Source organism: Bubalus kerabau, chromosome 6 (assembly GCF_029407905.1).
Source record: "Bubalus kerabau isolate K-KA32 ecotype Philippines breed swamp buffalo chromosome 6, PCC_UOA_SB_1v2, whole genome shotgun sequence".
NCBI lineage: Eukaryota > Metazoa > Chordata > Mammalia > Artiodactyla > Bovidae > Bubalus > Bubalus kerabau.
In genome coordinates, this window is record NC_073629.1 from 20,264,809 (window position 1) to 20,280,722 (window position 15,914).

The 15,914-nt window shown below is 42.2% G+C and overlaps 1 protein-coding gene across 8 annotated transcripts in view; it reads left to right on the forward strand.

Annotated features, from left to right (window-relative positions):
- Positions 1 to 10,016: 10,016 nt before the first annotated feature.
- Positions 10,017 to 15,914, forward strand: part of PI4KB (phosphatidylinositol 4-kinase beta) — a 29,091-nt gene continuing 23,193 nt past the window's right edge. Inside the window, exons 1-2 of one of the 8 annotated variants that reach the window (XM_055584319.1) lie at positions 10,017 to 10,417; positions 11,082 to 11,221. In XM_055584319.1, coding sequence (XP_055440294.1) covers positions 11,217 to 11,221 — 5 coding nt within the window. In that variant the 5' untranslated portion in view covers positions 10,017 to 10,417; positions 11,082 to 11,216. Of the gene's footprint in view, positions 10,418 to 11,081; positions 11,222 to 11,250; positions 11,461 to 13,608; positions 13,660 to 15,914 lie in introns of those variants that run through there. The other 7 variants (XM_055584320.1, XM_055584323.1, XM_055584324.1 and 4 more) reach the window with 7 other exon arrangements.

Below are 15,914 nucleotides of genomic sequence, written 5' to 3' on the forward strand. Positions count from 1 at the left end.
GGGCTTTGTTGATCCTCTCCCTTAAATATTTGTTTTCTACTTCATTAATTATGGATGTTATCTGTGGTATTTCCTTCTGCTTTCTTTAGATTTAATTTTATGTTCTTTTACATCAACTCTTGCGACCCCATGAACTATACGGTCCATGGAATTCTCTAGGCCAGAATGCTGGAGTGGGTAGCCTTTCCCTTCTCCAGGGGATCTTCCCAACCCAGGGATCAAACCCAGGTCCCCCGCATTGCAGGTGGATTCTTTACCAGCTGAGCCACAAGGGAAGCCCAAGAATACTGGAGTGGGTAGCCTATCCCTTCTCCAGGGGATCTTCCTGACCCAGGGATTAAACCGGGGTCTCCTGCATTGCAGGTGGATTCTTTACCAACTGAGCTATAAGGGAAGCCACAAATATTTGTTTTCTACTTCACTAATTATGGATGTTATCTGTGGTATTTCCTTCTGCTTTCTTTAATTTTATGTACTTTTACATCTTAATTTTTATCTAATTTTCAAGGTTTTTTTCTACTATAAGTTTTCAAGGACCCACTTCCCTATATTCTCCACATTTTTCTGTTTAAAAGTATTTATTACTTAGTTCTAAGAATATTTAAATTACCTTTATGACTTTTTGGATTCGTGATATAGAAAAGTTTTCTAAATTTCCAAAATCTAGATATTTAAAATTTTATCTTTTTGATACTAATTTTTGGTTTGATCATTTGTGCTCAGGAAATGTGGTCTCTGTGATAGCAGTTCTTTGAAGTTTGTCAGGATTGTTATTTTTATATTCTGGGGCTTCCCAGGTGGCTCAGTAGTAAAGAATCTGCCTGCCAATGCAGGAGATGTAGGTTCGATCCCTGGGTTAGGAAGATCTCCTGGTGAAGAAAATAGCAACCCACTCCAGTATTCTTGCCTGGAAATTCCCATGGACAGAGGAGTCTGGCAGGCTACAGTCCATGGGTTCACAAAGAGTCAGACTCAACTTAGTAACTGAACAACAATTTTATATTCTGTAACTTACCTTGGATATCTACCTGTTCTGTTGTTTTCTGCTGATTTTCCCGTAGCAGCTTGTTCCCTGGTATATTTTGTATTTTTGGATCTTGAGCTCCTATTTTGTTAATCTAAGGAAATCCAGTGGACCTAAATTGGGGGTACTTTCCTCCAGAGAGAATTTGCACTTGTTTCTGCCAGGTGACAAAGGGTGCTCCTTACCTGGGACTGTGTTAACCCTTCAGGAGTCCTGATTTAACTCAGGAGTCCCAGATTTTCTCCCCTGCTTTGGCTGGGCCCAGGGTTTAGCCTCTGTTAATGATACCGATACTAGCATTTGTCTCCAGAGCAAACCTGCTTCTCCTGCTGCATGTTACTCATTCTGCATAAGGATTCAGCTCAATGTTATTTTTTCCCTTCCTTTAGTGATCTCTTCTACTTTCTGATGAGCATGACAAACATGTTTACTGTAATTTATCCAGGATCCAGTGGTATTCTATGAGAGAGCCCTTTCTCTCCTCCATGCTGCCAGAAGTAGAAGTCCATTACTGTAGTTTTGGCATTTTCCTTCTTGTTAAGAGCTCTGCACTTGTTGGAAGCTAGTTGACTTAGCACTATCCTTAAGTCAATAATGATCTCAGCACAGTGTGAGTTATGTTAGCAGTAAGCACAGAGAGTGGTGGGAGCCCAGAGAAATAGACAGGGATGAGAAATGACTTCCTAGTAGAGGTGAGTAGGACAAGGCCAACTCATAAAGCAAGGACAGAACAACAGAAGACATGATACAAAGAACTGAATCATCATACCCATTCTGCTGCCTAAGAGCTGTAAATTCAAAGAGATTGAGTAATTTGGGAAGGCTTCTTGGAAAAGGTAGCCTTGAGTTAAGCCTTTAAGTAGAGCTTAAGTAGATTAAAAAAAAAAAAAAAGAGGAAGTCATTCCAGGAAAAGCAGGAGTTTGGGGATGTGGGATGTGAGTAAAGACATGGCAGTCTAATCCAGTAAAAAGACCTGTTTGGCAGAAAGGTTATGTATGGACAAGAGAGAGAGATCAACTGGAAGAAAAACACAACAGTTGAATGAATGGGTAAAAGTTATCCAGTGATGGAATTGAAAGTAATCCATTGATTGAATGAATGAAAGATACAAAGTTTGCATTAGAGGATGGAGGAACTGAAGTGAAAAAGAACCCTCCAGACAGCTGTTGCCATTGTCCATGTGGGAGGAGATGAGGGACTGGACCAGGTTGCTAACAAGTTGGAGGTGATAGGCATACGGAAAAGTAAACCACTGGTGATACGATAGAAGCTTCCAAGGGAACAGTGCCCTCACCATGATTGGGTTTGGGGATATATCCATTCACTTTAGGAGACCAGACCACTGGGTGATTTTAAGATTTACATGAATGTTATGGGGGTTTTAAATAGCCTATTTTATATTTTTACCCTAATATTTTAAAAATCTAACATGAAACAAGTTATTCTTCTCTTGGTCAGGAAGTCTTCAGTTGGTTAGATGAAGGGCTAAACGAAGGTTTTGGGGACTGCCTACTGCTTCCTCTCTACCATTCCTTATTCTCTCCTCAATACCCTGTTCCCCAGTCCCATTGTCTTTTTCCATTTTAGCCCTAGCATAAAGTAAGTCAGAAATAAAAATTTGTTATGTACTAAAACTTGAAATAATCTTTTGCTATTAAACCAAGGTAAACTCTATATGTCTAGTCTATGGCCTCAAATAAATGAATGTATTGTTAACTTTTGTAGGCAACAGTCAATTTTCTTAAAAACAACAAAAAAAAGTAAATACCACATTGACTAACATGCTAAACGGGGGAATTAATATCATTATATATTTGTGTGTTTTGTCTCATGGTTCATCAGTAGGCCTATTCTTGCTTTGTCTAGGATCATTCTGCTGGTTCCATCTTATGAGGTAAAGCTAATTATATATATATATATATATATATATATGCTGCTAAGTCGCTTCAGTCGTGTCTAACTCTGTGCGACCCCAGAGACAGAAGCCCACAAGGCTCCCCTGTCCCTGGGATTCTCCAGGCAAGAACACTGGAGTGGGTTGCCATTTTCTTCTCCAATGCATGAAAGTGAAAAGTGAAAGTGAAGTTGCTCCGACTCTTAGCGACCCCATGGACTGTGGCCCACCAGGGTCCTCCATCCATGGGATTTTCCAGGCAAGAGTACTGGAGTGGGGTGCCATTGCCTTCTCCAATATATATATAAATATATAAATATATATATATATATATTATTAAGACATGTTTGTGAAGAGGCATTTACTGGAAAGAGCATGAGTTCAGTTTTAATCTTACCTTTACCACTTTCTATAGGATTTTGAACATTATTTAGTCCAGTTTTTTAAACCAGATTCAAAAACAGATGGCAACTCTGTAGTCGGTTGTGAAACTAATTTAGCAGTATGCAAAGCTAAATGTTTTTAAAAAGTGAAACAGGGACTTCCCCAGTGATCCAGTAGTTAAAACTCCATGCTGCCCATGCAGGGTGGGTGGCGGGGGGTTCAATCCCTGGTCATGGAACTAAGATTCCATATGCCTTGTGCCATGACCAAAAGATAAAATAACTTTTAAAAAGTAAAATAGAGTAGAAAGTATCAATGTGCATTGCATATAGTAGGGTAATTGCATATCACTTCCTGAAACTTATTTCAGTGAAGACCATGTCTGTGTGCTCTTCAATGGTCATGATTAAAAAATTGATTTCTTATTGTGGGTTGAAATAAAACAATTTCAAAAACCAATCCAATTACTTAGCCGTTCTGAAGCTCAGTTTCCATAAAATAACATCTGTTTCACACAGATGTACTGAGGAATAAATGAGGTAGCATTAGTATTTAAACACAGTAGGAGGCCAAGCAATAATTGCTAGTAGCTTCTTTTTCTTTTCTCTGGGGGAAAAAAAAAGCCAATATCTATGGTTCAGGAAAAAAAAATTACTCATTATAGTTTATTTAACCATAGGGGTGTTTAATATATAATTGGAGCTGTATTATGACCTGGGTCCTTTAGTTTTACCAACTTTTGATGAATAAGCCAACTTCTTTCCTCAATTTGATGACATTTAAATAAATAAATGAAATCAACAAAGCTAAAAGCTGGTTCTTTGAGAAGATAAATAAAATAGACAAATCATTAGCCAGACTCATCAAGAAAAAAGGGAGAGGAATCAAATCAACAAAATTAGGAATGAAAATGGAGAAATCACAACAGGCAACACAGAAATACAAAGGATCATAAGAGACTACTATCAGCAACTATATGCCAATAAAATGGACAACTTGGAAGAAATGGACAAATTTCTTAGAAAAATATAACTTTCCAAAATTGAACCAGGAAGAAATAGAAAATCTTAACAGACCTATCATAAGCATGGAAATTGAAACTGTGATCAGAAATCTTCCAACAAACAAAAGCCCAGGACCAGACAGCTTCACAGCTGAATTCTACCAAAAATTTAAAGAAGAGCTAACACCTATCCTACTCAAACTCTTCCAGAAAACTGCAGAGGAGGGTAAACTTCCAAACTCATTCTATGAGGCCACCGTCACCCTAATATCAAAACCAAAGATGCCACACACACAAAAAGAAAACTACAGGCCAATATCACTGATGAACATGGATGCAAAAATCCTTAACAAAATTCTAGCAAACAGAATCCAACAACATATTAAAAAGATCATGACCAAGTGTACTTTATCCCAGGGATGCAAGGATTCTTTAATATCTGCAAATCAATCAATGTGATACACCACATTAACAAATTGAAAGCTAAAAACCATATGATTATCTCAATAGATGCAGAGAAAGCCTTTGACAAAAGTCAACATCCAGTTATGATAAAAACCCTCCAGAAAGCAGGAATAGAAGAAACATACCTCAACATAATAAAAGCCATATATGATAAACTCACAGCAAACATCCTCAATGGTGAAAAATTGAAAGCATTTCCCCTTGAGTCGGGAACAAGACAAGGGTGCCCACTCTTACCACTACTATTCAACATAGTTTTGGAAGTTTTAGCCACAGCAATCAGAGAAGAAAAATAAAAGGAATCCAGATTAGAAAAGAAGAAGTAAAACTCTCACTGTTTGCAGATGACATGTCCTCTACATAGAAAACCCTAAAGATCACCAGAAAATTACTAGAGCTAATCAATGAATATAGTAAAGTTGCAGGATATAAAATTAACACACAGAAATCCCTTGCATTCCTGTACACTAACAATGAGAAAATAGAGAAATTAAGGAAACAATTCCATTCACCATTGCAACAAAAAGAATAAAATACTTAGGAATAAATCTACCTAAAGAAACAAAAGACCTATATATAGAAAACTATAAAACACTGGTGAAAGAAATCAAAGAGGACACAAATAAATAGAGAAATATACCATGTTCATGGATCGGAAGAATCAATAGAGTGAAAATGAGTATACTACCCAAAGCAATCTATAGATTCAGTGCAATCCCTATCAAGCTACCAATGGTATTTTTCAGAGAACTAGAATAAATAATTTCACAATTTGTATGGAAATACAAAAAACCTCGAATAGCCAAAGCAATCCTAAGAAGAATGGAACTGGAGGAATCAACCTGCCTGACTTCAGACTATACTACAAAGCTACAGCCATCAAGACAGTATGGTACTGGCACAAAGACAGAAATACAGATCAATGGAACAAAATAGAAAGCCCAGAGATAAATCCATGCATCTATGGACACCTTATCTTTGACAAAGGAGGCAAGAATATACAATGGAGAAAAGACAATCCCTTTAACAAGTGGTGCTGGGAAAACTGGTCAACGACTTGTAAAAGAACAAAACTAGAACACTTTCTAACACCATACACAAAAATAAACTCAAAATGGATTAAAGATCTAAACATAAACCAGAAACTATAAAACTCCTAGAGGAAAACGTAGGCAAAACACTCTCTGACATAAATCACAGCAGGATACTCTATGACCCACATCCCAGAGTAATGAAAATAAAAGCGAAATAAACAAATGGGACCTAATTAAACTTAAAAGCTTTTGCACAATGAAGGAAACTATAAGCAAGGTGAAAAGACAGCGTTCAGAATGGGAGAAAGTAACAGCAAATGAAGCAACTGACAAAGAATTAATCTCAAAAATATACAAGCAGCTCCTGCAGCCCAATTCCAGAAAAATAAACAACCCAATCAAAAAATTGGCCAAAGAACTAAACAGACATTTCTCCAAAGAAGACATACAGATGGCTAACAAACACATGAAAAGATGCTCAACATCACTCATTATCAGAAATGCAAATCAAAACCACAATAAGGTAACATCTCACGCCAGTCAGAATGGCTGCTATCAAAAAGTCTACAAACAATAAATACTGGAAAGGGTGCAGAGAAAAAGGAACCCTCTTACACTGTTGGTGGGAATGCAAACTAGTACAGCCACTATGGAGAACAGTGTGGAGATTCCTTAAAAAACTGTAAATAGAACCGCCATATGACCCAGCAATCCCACTGCTGGGCATACACACCGAGGAAACCAGAGCTGAAAGAGACGTGCACCCCAATGTTCATCGCAGCACTGTTTTCAATAGCCAGGAGATGGAAGCAACCTAGATGTCCATCGGCAGACGAATGGATAAGAAAGCTGTGGTACATATACACAATGGAATATTACTCAGCCATTAAAAAGAATGCATTTGAATCAGTTCTAATGAGGTGGATGAAACTGGAACCTATTATACAGAATGAAGTCAGAAAGAAAAACACTAATACAATATACTAATGCATATATATGATATTTAGAAAGATGGTAATGATGACCCTATTTGCTGATGACAGCAAAAGAGTCACAGATGTAAAGAACAGTCTTTTGGACTCTGTTCAAGAAGGCAAGGGTGGGATGATTTGAGAGGGTAGCATTGAAACATATATATTATCATATGTGAAGTGGATCACTGGTCCAGGTTCGATGCATGAGACAGGGTGCTCAGGGCTGGTGCACTGGGATGACCCTGGGGCATGGGATGGGGAGGGAGGTGGGAGGGGGTTCTGGATGGGGAACACATGGCTGATTCATGTCGATGTTTGGCAAAAACCACTACAATATTGTAAAGTAATTAGCCTCCAACTAAAATAAATTAATTTAAAAATAAATAAATGACTTTACTTGACCCTGTTAGTACTTTCCGGCCCTCACACCCCAAGGTGCCACATGCATACACGCTTTCCCATCAAGGCTTCATGCATATACAGGACAGTATGGGTTCCTCTAGGGTCACCATGTACAGGTCACCAATGTACATCTATACCTGTAGTGACTCCCTAGGACCTAAGACAGAAGTGTTTTGTTTTTTTTTCTATCAGAACAGAATCTAAAAAATAGTTTCAGTGTGGTGAAGAATTTTAGATAATATTATGCTTTTAAATATGGGAAACAGAATAGTATTCAGTTTTGTAATTTAAGAATTAAAGAGACTGAGGAGAAAAGCAAAGCAAATAGGAAGCGGGGGAATAATTTAGTCAAAATATTTATAAATATTTTTATTTTATTCATTTATGAAAACTAACTTTTACCAAAACAACAACAATAAATCTGACAATTGGCACTGTTACACATTTTTGGAAATCTGCTTAATGCTTGACTGGATTCTCATATCTGCTTCTGCATTCAATTTGTTGCTACATAAACAAATATAAACATTTTTTTCTGTGGTGGAAACTATGGATATGGCTAGGATACAAAAATAAATTCATTCTTGCCTTGAGGAGCTCAGATTAGAGGGAGTTGGAGACCCAGGAACAGAGGGAACCAAAGAAAACTCCAAAAGAAGGCAGAAAGACAAAGTCATAGATGCAGAGAAACACATAAAGGCCCTTAGAAACTTGAAACAAAATCTACCTCACAATTGTGTGTGTATGTGTGTGTGTATGAGGTTGAGGTGGGTCTCAGTTAATAAAGGACTTATAATAACTGCTATACCTACAAAAAGTTCCTACTTTAAAGTTTCAACAGAGATGTTCCTGGAAAGTAGAAAAACTTCCTCCAATAAAAGTAAAATGTACATCTCTTTTTACAATGTTTCAAAAAGCTAGTCCTTCAAACCTTGGAATCCCTATCCTTTGAGGGGATGGACATGTGACATTTCAGACTCTAGGCAAAGCAGGGTCATCACCTCTCCATTCTTGCTCCACGGCTGACTAGGAGCTAGCCAAGAGCTGCTGGGCCTGACATGTGGACTGGTGATTCCCCACTCCAGACCAGTGGTGACAAGTTTAAACTATCTTTGGCACTCTTGGCCTCTTTCTCTGCTCATCTTTCATTACTGTACTCCTGCTTCAACCTAGCTTATCAGTTTGTATTCTCAAGAGCAAATTCCCTTCAGAATGCTCCTTCATCTTTCTTGTTCCACTGGATCATTTCCAGTATCTCTTCTATGACCTGGCTCACAATATTGAGCAAACGTTCATACTTTATCATATACAGAGCGGCCTTCTGTATTAACCATATGTTCCTTTAGCAATCAGGTACCCTATTTGTTCTTTTATACATACTGCACGTTTTACACAGGTATTTTCAAGCTATTAATCTTTATTCTGCCATCCAAACACTGAAGCAATTACCCCCTTTCATTTATATTATTGTCCCTCTGCTGGCATCACCAAGGCGATGGACATGAGTTTGTAGGCTCTGGGAGCTGGTGATGGACAGGGAAGCCTCACATGCTGCAGTCCATGAGGTCGCAAAGAGTCGGACATGATTGAGCCACTGAACTGAGCTGTGCTAAGTCATTTCAGTCGTGTCCAACTCTTTGCGACCCATGGACTGTATGTGGCCTGCCAGGCTCCTCTGTCCCTGGGATACTCCAGGCAAGAAAACTGGGGTGGGTTGCCATTCCCTCCTCATATTATTGTCCCGATAAGTCGTAATCTGTGCTCTCTTTTAGTCCTCACAAAACCCTGTAGGGTGTTAATATACCTGGATCTACTTTGCAGACATAGAAACGGAGGTTCACAGAGGATAAATCAGTCATTCCAAATCAAACAGCCTTCAAGTGGCAGGGAGGGTGGCGTCCAGGATCTGGGCTCAAATAACTAGTCTCAATGTAGACTATTAAGTAAGGTCCTATGAGGGGCAGAGGTTACGTCGGGACAGAGGTTCTGATGGAAAGGCTTCCTAGTCAGTAAGCTAACTGACAAATAGAATTACACAAGACAACACCAGAAGTCCATTTGCAGGCCGATTTTTGTTTATTTGTTTAGATTTTACATGGTTTGGTTTTGTTCGGAAGGCGTGATTATGCCCTCCAAGCTTTTGACATTTCACTCACCTTTCCCAACCTGGCCCAGTCCAGCCTCTCCCAGGCTGGATGGAGGTCCGAAGGCTGAAGGCCAAAGGCTGCCCAGGCAGGTGGTGACCTCGGAGGCAGAACCGCGGCCTCGAGTCGCGCCGCTAACGGCGAAAGATTGACGCGGTTGGACCGCGCCATTCCCCAAGCGATAAGGGGCGTAACCTTGGCGTCGTCCTTAAACATGAGTAAGAATAGGATAGTGAAGGTGACTATCTTCCCCGCCTGTCCTTTCTTTCTCTTTCTGCTGTCCAGCTCGGGCCCCAGCGTCCGTCCCCCGACCTGATTTACTAAAGGAGTCGTGTGGAATAGGGGAAAGTCACTGATTGCCATTACGGTAACTCGGTTGCTAACTCGAATGGGCTCATTTACGTATATTTGCACGTTCCAGTGTTTACTGAAGTACGCGGCAAGCCTGTACTTCTCCTCTAGCAGGGGACCCACGTCCGCCCGCTACACCGCCGCCTTCTGCTCTAAGCCGGGAGCCCCTGCCCCTTTATCCAGAAAATTTTACTTCCCTTTCGGCTTCCTTAGCTTCGCAAACGCTGCCTCGTAGGCCCGCCTCCCAAGGTTTGGCCCCTCCTCCCACCCGTAAGCTCCTCCCCTGGTCCTCTCCTCCTCCCCGGCTTCCAAATCTCTCTTCCCGCCCCCTTCTCTATTTCTGAACAGGCATGTTTCGGGCAGCTCACCCAACTCCTTAGATTACTATGGGATCCGTAGGGTCCTGAGCGTCGGAGTAGCAAGAAAGCATAGCCCACGAAGGGCCTGAATTCAGAAGAAAACTCGAGATCTGCTGAGGAATTTATTTTATTTTTTTTAATCCTGGTGGTGCGAAAGAGGAAGACAAGGTTGTGAGGCCCGGTCGGACGCGCGGCAGCGCGAAGGCCCCCTCAGGCGGCGCTGAGGGCAGCCCCGCAGCCGGGGCCTGGTGCAGCCGCCGCGGCCGCTGTCAGGGAAGCGCAAGCGGCCAATGGAACCCGGGAGCGGCCGCTGCTGCTGAGGCGGCGGTGTCGGCAGCCCGACCCCGACCGCCCGCACCCCCTCCGCCGGGGTCCCCCGGAGGTAAGCGACTCCTACCCTGTGAGTGCCCCTTGCCCGGTGTGTGAAGGGGTCCCTCTCCCACCCTGTCCAGCACAGCCTCCCCCGCCCCCACACCTGGGTTCGACTACAAAACTATCCTCTCGGTGGCACCTGCACCCCGGGTTCCTTCTCCACCTTTCTTCCCGAACCTGGGGTCCTCCTCTGCTTTTTGGCTTCCTCTTCTGTTTAGCTCCTCCCTCTGCCGGGGATTCCCCCCTCCCTCACGCTTATCCCTGTTGCCTCCGTCCCGAATTCTCTTCTCTTAAGTCGTCAAGCCTTTCCACATCATGATGCCTTTTATGGGGTCCATCCTTGTTTGTCTTTCCTCATTGTCTGTGCCCCAGCCCCCTTTCCCACGGCCTCCGCCTTTATCCCTTTTCCTGTTTTGCCCCTTAACTCCGATATCTCTGTGCATCCCCAGCCCCTGCTTCCCGGGCCTCTGTGGCCGTCTCTTCCTCTGCTGCTTCTAATTCCATTACCTCACTGCCACCCACCCACCCAGCTCCTGGCTTCCAAGAATTGTCTATTCCTTCTCCTTAAGGGATCTCAGGCCCTCACCATCGTTCCCAAAGTACTGTTGACATTCTGCTTTGACCTTAATCCTTTCTTCTCTAGAGTACTTAATGATTCCTATAACTTTCTTTAGCTTTTCTCGACCCTTCCTCAGATCTCCCAACCTCTGGAGGTTTGTTCCTGTAGAAGAGAGATCTGACAGTGCTCCTTCCCATTCAGGATTTCCAACTTTGACACCTCCCTCGAATTTCAAGGGTTTTGCTGATCCATGTGGTACTGTTTTCCCTGTGGTTTTTATGTGTTCTCTGTCACTCTACTTTACATAACACTTATTTCAGGATCAGCTAAACCTTGAGCTAAGAAGATGTGTTGGGAGGAGGGGGGAGCCTCAGCTGTCTCAGGCTTTTCTCTGGACAGAGGGTGTTTCAGAAGGATGGAGCAAGTTTGAAGCAGTTCCTATCAGATTACACTTTGCTGGAGGAATGAACAGGCCTGCATGGAAACTGAATGAGGTTGTGAGAAATTTTGTTTTGGATAATTTAATTTTAGGCTTGTCTTAGAGGGATCACAGAATATAGTGTCTTCCCACCCCTAAGAGGAATCGGTTTACTCTCAGTGGCTTTACTAGAATGGTTTTGGTTGATTCCGTAAGAGCTTAAGCCTGGAGTGGATTTGGTCAGGGGATAACTGGGAAAAGGAACATGAGCCAATGGAAAGAGCATGTATATTGAGAATCAGGACTCCTGGGTTCAGGATGTGACTTCTTCACTTGACCTCTTTTAGCGTGACTTTTTTTGGGAAAATGGTCCACTCTATAGGCATAGGTACAGTAATAGGCATATAGCACAATGTGGGGGGAGAATTTTGACTTCATTATTTGTTTACAAAACACAGGGTCCTCAGACACAAGGTATTTATTAGTAGTGATTCAGTTCTGAGAATTTTCCTTCATTCTGGTCTCTCTGTTGAACCTTTCTAGTCTCCAGCCATGGGAGTAAATCAGTTTGAAAGGCAAGCTCCAGGCCTAACTCATCTGCCTTGATTTGGTTCCCCACTGCTTCAAGTTGCTGACCAGCTTTGCTGTTCCTCTTGTTCTTGAGCCATAACTCCAGATTCTGTAGGCGTAAAGTACGTTTGTGGGAAAATCCTTTGAGGAAACTGGCTGGAAAAGAACACTTGGATTGAGTTGGGACTTAGGAAGCTAGTTGCTCACCTGTATACCATGTCTCGCTCTTGGCCTCCAGTAGTGAAAAGGACGCGTGAAGTTCCCTTCATCTTCCTACTCTAAGCCTGTTTGAAAGTAATCATGCTACCTTGTCCCACTTCCCCCTTTTTCTGCCTCCTCGTTAGCCAGCCAGTGTCCGAGTTCATAAGTCCCCTTTTAGGAGCAGCTTTGCTCCTTGGGAGCACCCCTAAAGATAAGTCATATTCCTCCTAGTTGCTCTGCTTCCTTCTCAGAGCTGGGTCCACACTGTGTGAGAACACATTTGCTGAACACTATCCAAAGCAGCAAATTGAGATTGTCTGATTTGGGGAAGAAGCTTGAGAGGGACGTTTCAGTATGTGGCATGAGACCGCAGAGAGCCTAGTTCAAGTGCATTTGGAGCTTGTGGTGGGGAGGAACAGTTCAGAGAGAGGTGAGTGTACAGGTTGCTTTCTTTGCCATCTGTCAGTTACACCAGGGGCTCCCAGAGCTGGCTTGGGCTGTCTGGCTGGTATCTGCTTATACCAGCTCTAGAGCCCTGAACAGATTTCTCCGCTTCATTCAATATTGACTTAACTTCCCTGAGACCACTGTTCTCCCTACCCTATCCCCTAATGCCACTCTGCCTTGGGGCCTTGGTTAAGCATTTACCTGGTTCCTGGTAGGGCTCGAGCCTGTTTGATGGCTTGGTTTTGTGTTTCTACAAGGGAAGGGTTGTACTCAAACTCCATTTTTACCATTGAGGTTAAGAGGGAAGGATGAGCTAAGACCTCCTTAAAGAAAGGTTTGAGTTAGACTTCGAGACATGAAGAGGGAGTCCTCAGGAGCAGAACAGGCAGCTTAGGATGATTAGAAGTCCCTTTTGAAGAGCAGCTTCTTTTTAAAAATTATTATTAAAGACATATGTGCATTTGGTCACGAATCCAGTGGTACTTAAAGAATTTATGATGAAAATCAATAGTCCCTTTCCCTTCATCCCTACTCCTAAAGATAACCACCTGGTTATTTTAGTGTTTCTCTCTGACAGTTATTGCCAGAGCTTTAGATAAAATTTTTGTTCTTCTGTTTTTTGGTTTATTAATCATTACAAAAGAAGACTGTGTTTTAGAAGATTCATACTTCTCTTGTTTATATGTTGTTTTTGTTTCTACTGGAAGCCTGAGTACTTTTAAATGACATATTTGAACCTTCTTTCCATTAACTTTTTAAAAAATTATTTATTTTTAAATAGAGGATAATTGCTTTACAATATTGTGTTGGTTTCTGCCATACATCAGTGTGAATCAGCCATGGGTATACATATGTCCCCTCCCTCCCACCTCCCACCCTATCCATTAACTTTTAATAGCCTCTCTTAACTGCCTTGTAGGATGAAGATATTGGCTCCACTACTCTTTTTTCCAGTTCACATGATCCATCTCCATCTCAAAGGGATCTTTCTTTTTTTTTTTTCCAGAGGGATCTTTTAAAAGGTGATGGAAAATTGAGCTCACCTTTCTGTTGGGAGGTAAAGCAATAAATAAGATGATCTCTTAAGGGTCATTCTATGAAAATACAGGAACATATTAAAAACATGAGGACCGATCTGAAGCAGTCATGTTTATCTAATTCATGGGAAAAGATTTCAAGAAGGGAATGGTGATTAACTATGTGAGGAAATTGATTTGGGGCTCTTTACATCTTGTCCTAGCAGAGACCAATTCACCAAGTTGTTTCATGGAGGCCAGTGGAGGGTTGTTTGTCTAGAATCTTTTGAGGTGATGAGAAGCAAGAAGCCAAGTTTAGTGATAGTGTTCCCTACCCCCAGAATCTTCTGCAGACTTGGATGCTCAGTCACAGAAGACATGCACGTGTGCCTCTCATCCTTCCCTGCTGTTCTCTGCTTGGCCCTGAGCAGCCCTCTGATGCTCACCTGAGGATTCCCTTCTTTGCCCAGACATCAGGTGTGGAGCCAGTTGGTTGTCAACATTCCCCGTCCTCCTCCCACACACACCCCTTTCCGAGAAGCTAGCTGCTAGTCTGGGCCACGGTACACCTCTTCAGTTCCCTTCTGGCCTCACCGGAAGGCCACTTTAGGCTCCCAGTGTGAAGTGTGGAGCCTCAGTTGTCTGTGTCCTTGAGAGCCAAAGGAGTCTTTTGATATTAAAGGTTTGGATTTTCTTCTCTGGGGTTTTTCTTGTTCTCTGACTTAAAAGGGGAAAGGTGGTGAATACAGAAACCGTTTCTTCCTTTTTTGCTTTCTAGTCCTTTCACTCTCTTTAGAACAGTTACTCATCAAAGCTATATTTTCTTTGCATTTCAGAATGAATTAACTGATGTTAAAGGCCATATCTGAATTTAGGTTTTGAAAAATCTATTTCTTATTTCTTATTGCCTAAATTACCAAAACAACCTACATTTCCTTCAGCTCCTCCTTCTTCCCATGAGTTGCTTCAGAGGCAGGGAGTTCCTGAGTCTCAGGAAGGCCAGGAGGGAAGCCAAGCTCCAGTTTGGTGGTTTCTAGTGGCAGAGCTGCTCTTTACAGGAGAGGAGTTTGCTTTTCCTCCTCCTCTTGACATTATCTGTTCCCTGGGGAGTAAAGGCTGTCAAATGGGGGACCTGTTCTGTTCAGTGGGCAAGTCCCCTAAATACTGTGATATGGGATTTCTAGCTCAACCCTGGGATAAAAGAAATGATGACCTCCTCGCCTTCCTTCCTGCTGCCAGTAGTAATCCCAGTTGTGACCATTTCCAGATCGTCTGTATTTCCTAGTGAAATCTGAAATGCTGTATGTGGGAGGATGTCTGAACTTCTTTTCCCTTGGAAGTTTTGATAAGTGGTCTTTTAGGAGCTTTTGGTGTCTTGAAAATCTCTGGAGTAGAGGAAAGAGTCATGTGCCAAGCATAGAGAGATTGAAAAAAAAAAGAGTTGGTTATATAAAGTGATTTGAGTCTGTTTTGTGAGTGTCTGAGCAGACCTAAAGGGTAGTAGTGGTCCCAGTTGAACTTGAGGAATTTGAGAGCCCTCTGGTGCAGTGTGCTACAGAGTTGCAGCAGGTACTGATTAATACTTCCCTCTTATTATTCCTGCGCGACCCACAGCTGCGAGTAGAGACAGATCCACATGGGCAGAGGCGGCCATGCCGGTTCTGCTGCTCAGAGGTCACTGCCTCATTTGGGAAAGAGCATAGTGAAAGAGTCGCCACCTTCTTGCTGATTCCAATCTCAGACTGCATCAGAGAAATTTAATTGGGGGATGAACTTCTTGCTTGACGGAGTTAGGAGAAAAATAAACTGAAGTAGCCTTTTTTTTTAATACTCCTTGAGAACTTAAGAGTTCTCCATCCATCTTCCTGCACAACGTCAGTGGTTGACTGCTGGGGAAGAGGAAGCTGGACTATGTATGTTGGGCAGATGAAGGTAACCTTGAGTCTTAACATTTCAGAGGTTCAAGAAGAGGCACTGAAAGAGTAGCAGTGGAAACTCGGGCTTTGCAGAGTGACTAGAGAGTCTGTATCTTGAGCCTCCTTCCACTTACTTGGGTTCACTAAGGTCAAACCCCACTTATCAGGTTCGTTGATGTCACTATCAGTTGGAAATTACCTGCCTTCCAGCCCCACAACTGATTCTGCCTTCCTCCTGCTCATGCTCTTGAGTGTGACGTAGCCGCACGCTATTTGTATTTGTGACGAGGCCTCTTGAGTCCTTTGCTACCTACAGCCAGACTCTGGAGCTGCGTCAATCTGACATTAATATAGTGTACCTCTCCCAGTCCTTACTTTGA